At 42.8% G+C, this 15,425-nt stretch overlaps 1 protein-coding gene and 1 pseudogene across 2 annotated transcripts in view; one reads left to right on the plus strand and one right to left on the minus strand.

The window, feature by feature from the left end:
- The first annotated feature begins 511 nt into the window (after nt 1-511).
- The window catches only part of COG2 (component of oligomeric golgi complex 2), a 51,676-nt gene continuing 36,762 nt past the window's right edge, over nt 512-15,425 (plus strand). For both annotated transcript variants that reach the window (XM_026504206.4, XM_026504207.4), the window contains exon 1: nt 512-1,356. In XM_026504206.4, the coding sequence (XP_026359991.3) occupies nt 1,285-1,356 (72 nt within the window). In that variant the 5' untranslated portion in view covers nt 512-1,284. The remainder of the gene's footprint in view (nt 1,357-15,425) is intronic.
- LOC113259258 (rRNA-processing protein FCF1 homolog) lies at nt 6,343-7,837 on the minus strand (annotated as a pseudogene).

Here is a 15,425-nt window from a genome sequence, read left to right on the forward strand (position 1 = left end):
CTATAACCCACGTTTTTAAAAGGTGACCAGTTTCTAGTTTGGAGTGACTTGAATATAAGATTCTCATTACAAGATATTGTCTTCCACTGTTCCATCCCTTCATAAGGACGATTAAGGGTTAATGTTATCTCTAGGAGAACACAGCATTGGGAGGGGCAGCCTGGGCCTGGTTCATCACAGCAAGGCTGCAGAGTAGAGTGTGAGGTGAGATTTGTGGTTTGAGGTATCAGAGTCTCAAGGAGAAAAAAAAAGAGAAATGAATCATCAGCATTTGACCATGGCATTCACACTAAAGGGGACGACAATGGGAGAAAGGGCGAGGGAAGAAGAAAAATCTCAAAATAAATGTGGGATGGATGGGGGGAGGAGGTGGGAGTCTCAGAAGTTGGGGGGAGGTGTGGCGATTGCACCAGTGCCGGCCACAAACGCACAGTTTCGCCCATTCCTGGCTTGGATTAGAAGGAAACACGCATGCACATCTATTTGTCGGCTGTGTTTTGTCAGCCGGTAGCGACGCGCTCCTTTAAGAGCCTTGAGGACCCGAAGTTGTGCTCAGAGGCTGGCCACCCTGGAGCTGAGCCCGAAGTGGAGCAGGGAGCTGCCCGGATGACCCAAGGCTGCCCAGCTGACCACCTTCCTCCCTGCAGATCGCTGGAACCGAGCCCAGGGGAGGAGAAGCTATGCTCGCCCGTGGGGGCCGGGGCTAAGGGCTGAGGCCAGGCTCCCACAGCGGCCTGGGCGCCCAGGCGGCAGCAGGGGCGGCGCACTGGGACCGGAGGAATGGCGGGATGATGTGCCCAACTCTGGAAGACCGGCAAAGGGCCAGCATCCCGCCACGGCTATGCTTCCCGCGGAACAATCTCGGGGAGAAGACACTGGAAGAGCCTAGCAAGCCGATTTTCCAATGGAAATGGTGGGGTGGGGAGGGAGCGCCCCTGACCCTCCCCGCCTGTCCCCTCCCGGGCTCACCCGGCCTAGCCAGCGGGTGGGCTGCCCCCTCAGAAACGTGCGCGAGGCCGTAGTGCCGCCCTCCGACGCACGGGGGCAGCACCACCTGCCGGCTCAGCGGCGGCGGTCCGCGCGCCTCTCTTGGCGGCAGCAGACGGAGGCGAGCCCGCAGCGTCCTCGCTCATTGGCCGCGGTGCGGGCGCTGCCATGTTGGCGGAAGCGGTGTGTTCTGTGCCGTGGAAACTGGCCGTGGCTGCGGCCGCAGCGTCAGGGAGAGCACCCTCCTACCTTTCCTCCTCGCTCGAGTCGCGGCGCTGAGAGACGGCGGCCGGCGGGATGGAGAAAAGTAGGATGAACCTGCCCAAGGGGCCAGACACGCTCTGCTTCGACAAGGACGAGTTTATGAAGGTGCGCGCCGGGGCTCCGCTCCCCGGAGCCGGGCCGTGGGTGGCCTGCCCTCCTTTGCCCTCCGGGGCCTCTACTCGGGCTTCTGCGCGCTTCCTGGGCCGCGTTCTCCCCGGACGGGCCCTCGGCGGGGACCTCGCTGCACTTCGCAGTGAGTCTCTTGGCCTCAGGTTTGGTAGGTGCAGCCTGGAGAAAGCACTTCTGTGAAATCGTGCACATTGAGTGAAAAGGCCTGAAAGTTCAGGGCCAGTGGTTTTGAGCTAAACGTAAAAGCCCCTATTAGGACCCGACTCTGTTACCATGCGGTACAGTCAGACCGCCGGTCCCCTGGCCTGACAGAAGTCTCACAGTTCCTTGCACCTAGAAGCTCAGCGAATGTGTGTTGGACACATCTCTGAACGCGCGTTCTTACCCAGGAATCGGGTCGGGTGAAAAAGGCATTTTCCTAAAGTTTTTGCCTAACTTTCGTCTAAAGCTCCTGGAATGAGAAATTTGAAAGACTGTACTGCCCTTACTGATTCTGTTGCAGTACTACAGAGCAAACCAAGCTCCTGTTCTAAAGTTGCCCTACTTCTGTTCCTAAGGCCAACTCGAAGCTGGTCTGCAGATAACTGTAGGACATAAACTTACGGAATAGAAATTTAAACTGAAAACATTTTACTGACAATAAAGGTTCATCAGGCATAGCCTTGAAAATGTCCAAAATTTGAATCAGAGCTAGGAGGAACTTTATTTTGTGTATCCCTGGGGTCTGTACTTAAACTACCAAAAAATATATGTTTAATTTCCGAGGATTGGGATTTAGTAGCTGGTTTCAGTGTTAGAAAGTTAAAATGTTTTGGCTCTGTAGGCACCTAAAATTTTGAAAGAGGGAGTTTTAAATTTCTTATTTTTTGATGACTTGAGGTCATAATATATTTTTTTTCTTTCTTGGGTTAACCAGCTAGTCCCTTTTTGATATTTGCATTCAGATCACATCTCCCAAACTTTGGCTTTAAAAAGTGTTTGGATCTTCTGCAGTGTGGCCATATTATTTTTAATATGTAGGGCTGTCTGGACGAAGGAATATTGTACCCTTGTTCTTGCACAGTGATGTTTCTATTAAACCACTGTAATAGAAGGTGTGACTTGAACGGAATGTCTGAAAGAGGGTACAGAGTGAATTCACTGATCCAGAAACCTTTTGTTAACTAAGGGTACATGATGAGGGGAGGTCACTGGAAGAAGAAAAGGCACACACAGAGACTTAAAGAATCTCAAGCACAGAAATCTTTGTCTATCTTTGGACTTCTTCAGGCTTCTTTTGGGCCTAACACCAGCATTTTCTCAGACTTACTAGCCCCGCCATCTTTCTCACTCTGAGCTAACAGAATGCCTTTGGTCAAAGCAGCTTTGGAAAATAGAAATCTCAAAATAGAAGTTCTAAAGTAGGACTCAGAGGTAGGGAGAGAGCAAACTGGGAAACTGGCTAGAATGCCAGCAACTCTGTGTTCTTTCGTGGCTCTTAAACTTCTGAATGTAGCATACAATTTATAGTGCTAATGAACGTGACCATGTCATACGTAGAAGAAAAATACACAGAACAGCTGTTCTGGGTAAAGTGTTGTTGATTTTCTAGGTGGGGCCTGGAGATAAAGGTGATTTGTAATGTGTGTTTCCTTCAGAGAGACATTTTAGAAGTTACAGTTGCGTGGTAGAAGTGATGAGTGGAGGGCTTGCCGTCGGGGTTATATTTCTACATACATGTCTCATTCAGCACATTTTGGAATGAGACTGGGAAGACAGAAAGGTAGATGGGGTGGGGCTGCCAGTTGTACCTTGGACAGTGCAGTGAGGTTGTTGTACGTTGATGCAGTATTTATTGTGGAGTTACGGTCAGGTTTAAAGCAGGAAATTGCACGTCTGTTGCATTGGAGCTGACTACAGGAGACTCCTTAAAAAGTCATATTAATGGCTTTTATGAGATCTAATGAGAAAGACAGAGGAGGGGAAATGTATGTGAAAGACGTAGGTGATCAAAATGCAGGAGTGGCACATGGGGAAGAATCACCTGGGGCAGAGGCGGTGGCAACATCATACTTTGTCAGCTTAGAAATACAAAAGTCCTTAGGGTTGACAGCCAACTAATAGATGAATAGGGTATAAGGTATTGGTAGTGGGGAAGAGGAAGTGGCATAACAGAGATAAATTAGACCCATTTACATGGGTGTGCTGTTGACATCATAGCCCCTTCCGTCGTAGCATATGACTTCATCTCCAGTTGTGCAGAAAAAATAGCAACCTTCATATGGGAGCTCCTTCATCCTGCCGATCACAGTCCCGTTCTTGTATTTGTACCCTTCTCCTCCTCTCCTGGTATGTGGAGGGGCTCTCCTTCCTCCTCAGGTTAAGTGTCCACCCTCGCTCAGAGTCCGCGCCCTCCTGGCTTTCAAGGACCCCGTGAGGGTCCTCTCCCCTGCGCTCCTTCCCATCCCCTGCACACATGCTCCTCTTCTAGGCTCTTCCACTTGACCCTCTGGCCTCTAGGTGTTGCCTTATCATTCTTGCGCATCACAGCCAGCGCTCAAGGGTTGACTTTACTTTCTCACCTTCCACTCTTAAGGCCCCATCGTTCCACGAAAAAGTTCTTACCAAAGCTAACTAGGTGTAAGTCAGTCCAGCAGACCTTTTCTGTCTCCTTACTTGACCTTTCAGCTGACCAAATGCTTTGCGTTGCTTTCTGTTTTCTTCATACCTCTCTGGTGTGTCTCCTGTGCATAATCATGCTCCTCCTGGTCGCCACTACATGGCTGGTTGTGGGCTCAGCCACGTGTTCTCTCCTTTCCCTAGATGACCTTCTTGGAGCTTCATGACCACCTATAGGCAGGTGAGGCCGATTCCTGTCTCTGGCCCAAATGCCTCCTGAGCGCCAATCCTATATACTGAACTTGCTGACATCTCTTCTTGGCTATGTCTGTGGCCCCTCAAACTCATCATGTTCAAGACTGAATTCTTAAGCACCTCCTGCCCTGAACACCAGCTTTCTCGTCCTCTTGCCTCTCTCAGTAAACATCCCACCATCCATCTAGTTCGGAGTCAGAAAACCGGAAGTCAACTCCTCTCTTTGTCTCCTTTCCAAAATCTAGTCTGTTACCAAGTCCTGTGGATTTCACTTCCTAAATACGCCTTGATTCCGTCGACTTCTCTCCATCTCTTCTCATACCTTCACAGTGCTCTCTCGCCATCACGCTGTAGAGGCTTCTTACCCAGTCTCTTTGCACCTTCCTTGTCTTTTTCTGGCCCATGGTCGACACTGCAAGCAGGGCACTCTTTTCAGAATGCATATGTGATCTTGTATGTAACAGGTGACTAGTCAGTCCACTGGCCCTTGAAAAAACATTTTCCAGTACATTTGGACATATTTCAAAGAGACTCCATTCCCCGTGGGGTAGTTTTTATTGGTGAACAGTTTGTTTCTGTGCTGAGCCAGTCTGCCTTGTTTGAACTTCTCTGCATCAGTTCCTCTCCCAAAGCCCCAGCTCGTAGTGGCTTCGTTGGCACCCCGGTGGGTAGGCACACAGTACTTTTTTCATGAGAAGCAAAATCAGGAGCCCTCCTTATGGTGACTGTAAGCATGGACCGTAGGTTAAAGGATCGGTGGGGGTAAGTCATCGAGGCTCCTCCCCGTTCTAATTGGGTGAATTGGGAATATTGAAACAGGAAGCGTGTCCGGAGTGTCCCTGTTCTCAAGGAGCATGCATTCTAATGGACAAAATGGAAAAGGGAAAAATGACCAGGTGCTCAGATCTCTTGGTATTGTGAGAGTTTGAGTAGCTGTGACCTGGAGGTGTGGGTCCCACTTCAGCTCTGCTGTCCGCTTGTGTGTGACTTGGGGCAAGTCACTTGCCTCTGGGCTTCCGTTTGCTTGTTAGTATAATGAGATGTGCTTATCTACATGGTCTTTGCAGTCTCTTCCAGCTCTTGACATTTTGTGCTTCTGTGAAAAAAGGACAGTAGTCCATTTTTTTGGTTTGCAGATAAGGAATCTGAGGCCTGAGGTGTCATGACTTCCCCTAAAGTCACACAGCTAGCTGGGGCAAATCACAGGCCTTCTCCTGACCCCCCGCATGCATCAGTCCTTGGAAATCATACTGTAGCAGGTTCCTTTCCAGAGGCCACAGGTGGGAACTTTGTGAAGTGGGATAATCAGAATATTAAGAAGAGCCCAAGGATGGCACAGCATCCGTACGCTGAAATGCCTGCATTCACCAATAGGGCCACCTCTTGCTTAGAAGAAATTCGACAGGGCTGGTGATCTGGACTCTCGGCATGTAGCTTAGCTACAGCAAACGGGACCAGAAGGAAAAGACGGCTGTTTGAGGCAGACTTTGTTGATGGCAGCAACAGATAGCGGCCAACAGAGAAGGAAGAGGGAAGAGTCACAAATGGCAGACAGCAGCGGGTAAGCATGTCAGCCACTGTTGCCCACCGTCCCCCATTCCTGGGAGTCGCTTTCCTGTGACAGGACCTGAGCGCTTACCCTGAGGGTTCTTAGTTTGATGTCACGTCTTGATGGCAAGATTCCATTCCCTTCCGCATCAGTTTGAGACAGACATCATAATAAAATTCGCATTCGCCAAATATGGAATATAAGGCTACATCTCATTTTATAGAGAAATTTTCTTTTTCCTTGATGATGGAGGATTTGTATCATCAGACAAAGTTTATCAGATTGGCACTTGGTAAGAAGAGGTTCTGGGAAAAAGAAGTGTTTTTTTGTCGTCCTCGCTTTTGATTTTATTCTTTTTTTTTGTATGTGAGCAATCATTTATAAAAAGATACAACAAAATTTAAAGTGATAACAAAATATCAGTTTCAAAACACCAAGAAGTGAGCACATAACAGAGGAAATGAGTAAGTAGAATAATTCATGCGATAGCGTATTGCTTGTATGAACTGCCAACAGAAAAAGTGGGTAAAAGAAGGCTGAGGAACTCTGTCTTTTAAGAATTAGAACCGAGGGGTTCCATCATCATCTGGCATTCGCTCAATGTTGTATCTACACTTAGAAATGTCCATGGTGTGAACTCCACGGATCTTTTGCATCTGGGTCAACTGATGAACACAATGTAACACTCTGAATTACTGTCTCTGCTAAGCGGTCATCTGCATAGGTTCCCTTGTGTGTACATGGTAATCGTTCGAATCTTGGATCCTTGGCAATCTTTAGAGCCCCTCGATACTTTTACCCCACTTTCTCAGTTTCAGCCGTTACACAGTCAGTTATACGATGGATACACTTGGCATACAGTCCATCACTGTACCAGGTCAAGCTTGGCTTTAATGGAAAAGTTGATTAAGTTGGTATCAACCAGGATGCGGTAAGCTGGCCCGGCTGTGTGTGTATATTGGAAGACGAAGCAGGAAGGGTGTTGGGGGACTTCTCTTTCCTTGAGTGTGCTGGGATCTTTCTTTCTAGGTTTTAATCTGTCCTCTTTAAGCCTCTGATCTTGGAGCTAAACATTTACTTCATTGGTCACATACTTCTTGCTTTCTTTTGCTTCCCCATGTTCTCGCCACACTCTTTTCTCCTTGCTTTTGATTTTCTAATTCATTCTCTGTAATATTATAAAACTTATCATTCGAATAAAATGTTGGCCTACTGACTTACTGATTATTAGTAATTTCTTTTTCAAAATTTGAGAGCAAGAAGCATTATGTAAATATATCTTTTTGTTATTTGACTAGTCTTATAGCATTTAGCATCAAATTTCTTTAAACATTTAAACAAATTAATCACAAACTGGAGCTTGGGCTTTTTCTTTTTCTTTTTTTTTTTAAGATTTTATTTTTAAGTAATCGCTACGCTCAATGTAGGGCTTGAACTCACAACTCCGAGATCAGGAGTCACACTGACTGAACCAGCCAGTTGCCCCTTGGGCTTTTTGTTTTAAAGTTCCTCAGGTGATTCCAATGTGCGACCAGTGTTGAGACCTCTGGAACTAGATAATTCCACTAAATACCTCAAGAAATTAAGTTGGAAAAGCAAACTAAAACCCTACATAGTTATGATTGGTGTTCAATTGGGAAAAGGAGAGGTAAAGAGAAGAAATCTGCTGGAGCAGAGTGTAATTAGGTACTCAAATATTTATTAGATGGATGAAAAAATTTACAGGTTCTCTTTGTCTTTTCATAAATATGTCAAACAGCTATATAAATTGAACAAAGGAGTTAGATATAAAATTGATTAAAATGTTAGAACAGAAGTTCCTTTAGAATTTCACTGTTAGTATTTCATGATACTTTTAAGATGATCTCTCTGTAGACAGTGGGAAGAACTCATTAGCAAAAGGTTTTAATTTCTCAGGCTTGAATAATTTAGTCACCAAATAAAGATTTAGAGTGAGTTTTGGGAGACACAAGTCCTAGACGTGTCACGTGCCTGTCACCCTACCTGGGTGAGAGATTTGAGGGCAGGGGCAAGAGGGAAGAGCTCCAGGGACATTTTTGCACACATGCTGCTCCCTCAGGCAAGAGCACTCTTCCCACACTTGCTGTGGCTAGCTCGTTTGTGTTATTGGGATCTCAACTCAGATGGTCATTGTTCTGTAAGTGTCTTTCCTGATCATCCAAGTTAAAGTACATCCCCTTTGTTACTTTTATGGTGTCCCGTTTTCTTTTTAGCTTTGATCACTCTGCATTCGTATCATGTTTGTTTACATGTTTATTTTTTCATTTCTGCATCAGAATATATGCTCCTTAAGAGCAGAGACCTTATCTTTCCTTTTCATGGCTGTGTCCCCAGATCTGAGAGCAGAGCTAGAGTGGCATGATAAATATTTAAGTAATATTTTTGGGATATATAGGGGCACTTATTCATCTGTGTTGCCCACTGGTCTTCAAGAATGTTTGGAAACATATGCTAGCTTCTTATGTCTTTCACCCCCTATATAGTGTGCAGGTTAGTGCTTAACTATTTTGGGTTTTTTTGTCTCAGTGAAGTGGAACATGTTTCAGGGCAGAGATCATAAATTTCATGTGCCCTTTTAGTACTTCTCATAATTACAGATACAGAGTGATGGTGCCAGGGGGATTCTGGTTCTGTTGTGGAGATAGTAGGTAGTGATTTTATAAGTCTGTGTATTGGGGGGGGTGTTTTACTTCTTGGTGGCTTAGAGAACTTTGATCTTTTTCAAAGTTCTATGTAATTTTCTTTTTCTCTTTTTAAAGATTTTATTTATTTATTTAACAGAGAGAGAGACAGCGAGAGAGGGAACACAAGCAAGGGGAGTGTGAGGGAGAAGCAGGCTTCCCGCTGAGCAGGGAGTCAGATCCAGGGCTCGATCCCAGGACCCTGGGATCATGACCTGAGCCGAAGGCAGACGCTTAATGGCTGAGCCACCCAGGCACCCCTAAAGTTCTATGTAATTTTCATAGTGTTAAAGATACTAATATTTGGATTTTTGGTAAGTTTTAAATGATTAATTCCCAAATTGTTTTGAACTAGCCTTTGTTTGCCATCCCTGAAAGCAACTAGTTAGTAAAGTAGCTAAACTTTTGAACTCTATATGGTTTTAATTTTGAGTGATATCACTGCTTCTCTGATGGTTGATGGTTCTTAAATTGCCTGCAACTCATCTGGTTTGCTGAGTTCTTTCCTGTATTCCAACACCTTTTGTGATTTCACAACCTCTGGCCTTTTGGGGGATTTGTACTTTACCTGGGTTCAAGTAGGAGATACCCCTGAGTACAAAGAGAAGCTATTTTTCTTCTAATTTCAGTATCTCCTATTATTAATGTCTTGCATTGTTGTGGTACATTTGTTAAAACTGATGAACTAGTATTGATACAGTGTTAACTAAAGTCCATGGTTTACATTAGGGTTCACTCTTCTGTCTATAGTTCTGTGGGTTTTTACAAATGTATAATGTTTTTTACCTACTATCCGTATCTTACAGCTTGGTTTCACTGCCTTGAAATCCCCTGTACCTCACCTATTCATTTCTTCTTCTCTGTCTGCAACCCCGGATCTTTATACTCTCTAAAGTTTTACCTTTTCCGGGGTGCCTGGCTGGCTCAGTCACTAGGACATCTGACTCTGGATCTCGGGGTTGTGAGTTTCAGCCTCCCCCACTGGGTGTAGAGATGACTTAAAAAAATAAATAAAAAATAAAAATGCTGGTTAATTTTTACCTTTTCCAGAATGCCGTATAGTTGGAATCATGTAGTATGTATTAGCCTTTCAGACTGGTCTTTCACTTAGCAGTATGCATTTACGTTTCTTCCAGGTGTTGTGGCTTAATAATTCATCTTTTTTTTTATTGCTGAGTAATCCATTGTGTGGATGTGGTACAGTGTATCCAGTCACCTACGGAAGGACATGTGGATTGCTTCCAAGTTTTGGCACTCAGGAATAAAGCTGCTGTAAACATCTGTGTGCAGGTTTTTGTGTGGACATAAGTTTTAAGCTCTTTGGGGTAAATACCAAGGAGCACAATTATTGGATCTTATGGTGAGAGTGTGTTTAGTTCTGTGAGAAACTGCCAAGCTGTCTTACAAAATGTCTTCCATTTTGCATTCTGACCAACAATGAATGAGAGTTCCTGTTGCCATGCATCCTTGCTAGCGTCTAATATTGTTAGTGTTTTGGATTTTTGACGTTCTAAGTCATATATAACAGTACCTTGTTTAAATTTGCATTTCCCTAATGACATACATTGTTGAACATCTTTTCAAATCTTTTCTCTTTTTTTTTTTTTCCCAAGATTTTATTTACTTATTTGACAGAGATCGAGCACAAGCAGGGGTAGCGCAGGGAGAGGGAGAAGCAGGCTCCCTGCTGAGCAGGGACCCTGGGATCATGACCTGAGCTGAAGGCAGACACTTAACTGACTGACCTTCCCAGGCCCCCTCTTTTCTCATCTTTAAATTAGGTTTGATTTCTTTTTTTATTTATTTATTTGAGAGAGAAAATGAGCAGGGGGGAGAGGCAGAGGGAGAAGGAGAAGCAGGCTCCCCGCTGAGCAGAGACCCTGGGATCATGACCTGAGCTGAAGACAGATACTTGACCAATAGTCACCGAAGTGATTTCTTATTGTTACTAAGACATCTTTATATATTTGGTTTTAAGTCTTTTACCATGGATGTGTTTTGCAGATATTTTCTCCAATCTGTGATTTGTCTTTTCATTCTCTTAACAGTGTCTTTTGCAGAGAAGTTGAATTTTAACAATGTCCACCTCATCAGTTTTTTTCTTTCATAGATCCTGCTTTTGGTTTTGTATCTGAAAAGTCATTGCCGAATCCAAGGATCCCTACATTTTCTCCTATATTATCTTTTAGAAGTTTTTCGTTTTACATTTAGGTCTTTGATCCATTTGAAGTTAATTTTTTATGAAAGGTGTGAAAAGTTTATGTCTTTATTCTTTTTTTTCGTAATGTCGATGTCTCATTCTCAGTACCATTTGTTGAAGACTCTCCTCTCCATTGAATCGCCTTTGCGTGCTTGTGCGGGTCTTGACCGGGGCTCTCTGCTCTGTTCCATTGATTTACTTGGCACTTTTGCCAGCACCTTTCTTAATCACTATAGCTTTACAAGCAAGTCTTTTTTTAAAAAAAATATTTTATTTATTTGAGAGAGAGAGAGAGACAAAGAGAGAGAGCACGAGCTGGGGGGAAGGGCAGAGGCAGAGGGAGAAGCAGACTCCCCACTGAGCAGGGAGCCCGATGCGGGACTTGATCCCAGGACCCGGAGATCATGACCTGAGCCGAAGGCAGGTGCTTAACCCACCGAGCCACCCAGGCAACCCCTGATAGTAAGTCTTGACATTGGGTGGTGGCAATCCTCGGTTTCCTTTTTTTTTCCTTCGGTATTGTGTTGACTACTCTGGGCTCTTGCTTTTCCATACAGACGTTAGAATCAACGTGTTGATATCTACAAAATAACTTCCTGGCATTTTGATTCGGATTGCATTGAATCTGTAGGTCAATTTGGGAAGAACTGACCTCAACAGTGTTGAGTATTCTTATCCAAGATTATGGACTGTCTCTCCATTTTAGATTTTACCTTCCTTGCTATCTTTCATCAGAATTTTGTACTTTTTCTCATACAGATCTTTTGCATATTTTGTTCAATTTGTACCTAAGTATTTAAATTTTTTTGTCTGCTAATGTAAATGGTCTTGTGTTCTTAATTTCAAGTTCCACTTGTACATTGCTGGTATATATGAAAGCAATTGACTTTTTAAAATTTTTTATTTAAATTCAATTTAGTTAACATATAGTGTATTATTAGTTTCAGGGGTAGAATTTAGTGATTCATCAGTTGCATACAATACCCAGTGCTCATCCCAACAAGTGCCCTCCTTAATACCCATCACCCAATTACCCCATCCTTCCCCTCTCCTCCAGCAGTCCTCAGATTGTTTCCTGTAGTTAAGAGTGTCTTGTGATTAGCGTCCCTGTTTTTCTTTTCCCTTCCCTTCCCCTATGTTCATCTGTTGTTTCTTAAATTCCACCTGTGAGTGAAATCATATGATATTTGTCTTTCTCCCTGTAGTTCCATCCATGTCATTGCAAATGGCAAGATTTCGTTCTTTTTGATGGCTGAGTAGTAGTCCATCATGTATATATAACACATCTTCTGTATCCATTCATCTGTTGATGGACATGTGGACTTTTTCCATAGTTTGACTATGGTGAACATTGCTGCTATAAACATTGGGGTGCATGTGCCCCTTCAAATCACTATGTTTGTATCGTTTGGATAAATACCCAGTAGTGCAATTGCGGGGTCATAGGGTAGCTCTATTTTTAACTTTCTGAGGAATCTCTGTACTGTTTTCCAGAGTGGCTACACCAGCTTGCTTTCCCACCAGCAGTGTGAGAGGGTTCCCCTTTCTCTGCATCCTCGCCAACATCTGTTGTTTCCTAAGTTGTTAATTTTAGCCATTCTGACTGATGTAAGGTGGTATTTCACTGTGGTTTTGATTTGTATTTCCCTGATGCCGAGTGATGTTGAGCATTTTTTCGTGTGTCTGTTGGCCATTTGTATGTCTTCTTTCGTCTGTTCATGTCCTCTGCCCATTTCTTGACTGGATTTTTGGGGTTTGGGATGTTGGGTTTGATAAGTTTTTTATAAATTTTAGATATTAGCCCTTTATCTGATACGTCATTGGAAAGCAATTGACTTTTGTGTATTAACTGTGTATCCTGCAACCTTGCTATAATCACTTGACTGGTTTCAGGAGGGTGTGTGTGTGTGTGAAGTCTTTGTATTTCTGTGGAGAGTCATGTCGTCTGTGAACAGAGTTTTATTCTTCCCCAAATTGTGCGCCTTTTATTTCCTTTTCCTACCTTATTTCATTGGTTTGGACTTCCCGTACAATGCTGAATAGTAGTATTATGAGGGACGTCCTTGCCTTGTTCCCCATCTTATATTTTCTCAGTATTACTACGATGTTAGCTGTGGGTTTTTTGTTTTTGTTTTTTTTTTTTTAAGATTTTATTTATTTATTTGACAGAGAGACAGCCAGCGAGAGAGGGAGCACAGCAGGGGAGTGAGAGAGGAAGAAGCAGGTTCACAGTGGAGGAGCCTGATGTGGGACTCGATCCTGGAGCGTCGGGATCACGCCCTGAGCCGAAGGCAGACGCTTAATGACTACGCTACCCAGGCGCCCAGCTGTGGATTTTTTGTAGAAATTCTTTATCTGGTTGAGGAAGTCCTCCTTCTATACCTAGTTCCTGAGGGTTTATAATGAAGAGGTGTGGGTTTTGTTAAATGTTTTTTCTCCCTCCATTGATACGATCATGTGATTGTTCTGATGATGTGATGGATCACATTGATTTTCTAATGTTGAACCAGACTTGCATTTCTGGAATAAATCCTACATGATCCTGGTGTATAATTTTTTAATATACCGTTTGCTTTTATTTGCTAATTTTTGTTGAAGATTTTTATATCTGTGTTCATGACAGATGCTAGTTTGTAGTTTCTTTCCTTGCAGTATTGGTTTTGGTATTATGGTAATGTTTGGTTGAATTTACCAGTGATTGAGATTGGTAGTCCTCCTTTCATCTGATGTTAGTAATTTATGTCTTCGACCATTTTTTCTTTGTTCGCCTGGCTAAGGGTTTGTCTATTTCATTGATGTTTTCAAAGAACCAGATTGGGTTTATTGATACTTTAAAAAATTTCCTGGTTTTAATTACATTGATTTCTGCTCGTTTTTTATTTTTTTCTACTTACTTTAGATTTGGTTTTTTGTTGCCTGAAATGGAAGCTTAGATTATTGACTTTATATCTTTTTTCTTTTCTCATATTTGCATTCAGTTCTATAGTTTCCCTTTAAGCAGCATCCCACACATTTACTTAGTTCAGAATACCTTCTTCCTTCTCTTGAGACTTGTCTCATGTGTTATTTAGAAGTGTGTAATTTAATCTCCATGTATTTTGGACTTTTTCAGCTGTCTTTCTGTTACTGATTTTTAATTCCATTGTGGTCTGAGAACATACTTTGTATAATTTTTTTTTTAAAGTTGTGTTTTGTGGCCAAGAATTATTCTGTCTTGAATGTTCCATATGAGCTTGAAAAGAATGTGTATTCCACTGTTAATGGATGAAGTTGTCTGTGGATGTCCATTGTATGTTAATTGATGGTGGTGATGAGTGAGCTATGTCTTGACTGAATATCTGATCTGTCAGATCCTTATTGCCCTACTGCTAGATCTGTCCATTACTGATGGAGAAGTGTTGAAGTCACCAGCTTATAATGATAATGGATTTGTTTATTTCTCCCTGCAGCTCTGTTAGGTCTTATCTCACCTTTGTTGATTAGGCACATATACATTAAGGATTATTGTGTCTTCTTAATTTCTTTATCATTATGTAATGCTCCTCTTTATGCCTGATAATTTTCCTTGCTCTGAAATCTGCTTGTTCTGAAATTCATACAGGTACTCCAGTGTTTTTGTGATTAGTGTTACTTTAAATTTTTTAATGTATCTGAACATTTAATTTGATATTTAAGTTGTTTCATTTTTCATTGCGATATAATTCACAAAGTATAACATTTACCATTTTATTTATTTATTTTTTTATTTTTTTTAAAGATTTTATTTATTTATTCGACAGAGATAGAGACAGACAGCGAGAGAGGGAACACAAGCAGGGGGAGTGGGAGAGAAAGAAGCAGGCTCATAGCGGAAGAGCCTGATGTGGGGCTCGATCTCGTAACGCCGGGATCACGCCCTGAGCCAAAGGCAGACGCTTAACCGCTGTGCCACCCAGGCGCCCCAACATTTACCATTTTAAAGTGTATTCTTCACTGGTTTTTAGTATATTTACTATGTGTGTGGTGCATATGTCACCACTGTCTTAATTCCAGAACACTTCCGTCACCCGAAAAATAAACCTATTAATTCCGATTCTCCCCTCCTCTTATCCCCTGGCAATGATGAATCTATTTTCTATTTTTATGGATTTACCTATTCTGGAACATCTCATATAAATGGAATGATAATACGTGACCTTTTGTGTCTGGCTTCCTTCAACCTTAGAGTAGAAGGTGTTTAGAGTTCCCTCATGTTGTAGCATGTAACAGTACTTTATTTGTTTTTATGGCTGTGTAAGAGGCTCTTCCACATTTTAAGTATCCATTCTTCAGTTGATGGACGTTGGGTTTATACTTTTTGGCTGTTACGAGCAATGCTGCTGTGAACATTCATGTACGGGTTGTGGTGTGAACATCCGTCGTCAGGTCTATCAGGTATTATACCCCTAGACGTAGAATTGCTGGTATGTGTGACTTCTTGAGCAAGTGCTGAACTGTTTCCACATTAGCGGCACCATTTTACATTCTCACCGGTGATATAGGAGGATTCCAACTTCTCTGCCTTCTTGCCAACACTTACCTGCTTTTTTTTTTTCTGTTTCTTATTTTATTGTAGCCATCCTAGTGTGTGTGAAGTGGTATCTCAGTGTGGTTTTGATTTGCATTTCCCCAATGACTAATGATGTTGAACATCTTTACATGTGCTATTGACCATCTGTGTATCTGCTTTGGAGAAATGTCTATTCAGAAGTCTTTTGCTTGT

Source organism: Ursus arctos, unplaced genomic scaffold (genome assembly GCF_023065955.2).
Source record: "Ursus arctos isolate Adak ecotype North America unplaced genomic scaffold, UrsArc2.0 scaffold_7, whole genome shotgun sequence".
NCBI classification, from domain to species: domain Eukaryota; kingdom Metazoa; phylum Chordata; class Mammalia; order Carnivora; family Ursidae; genus Ursus; species Ursus arctos.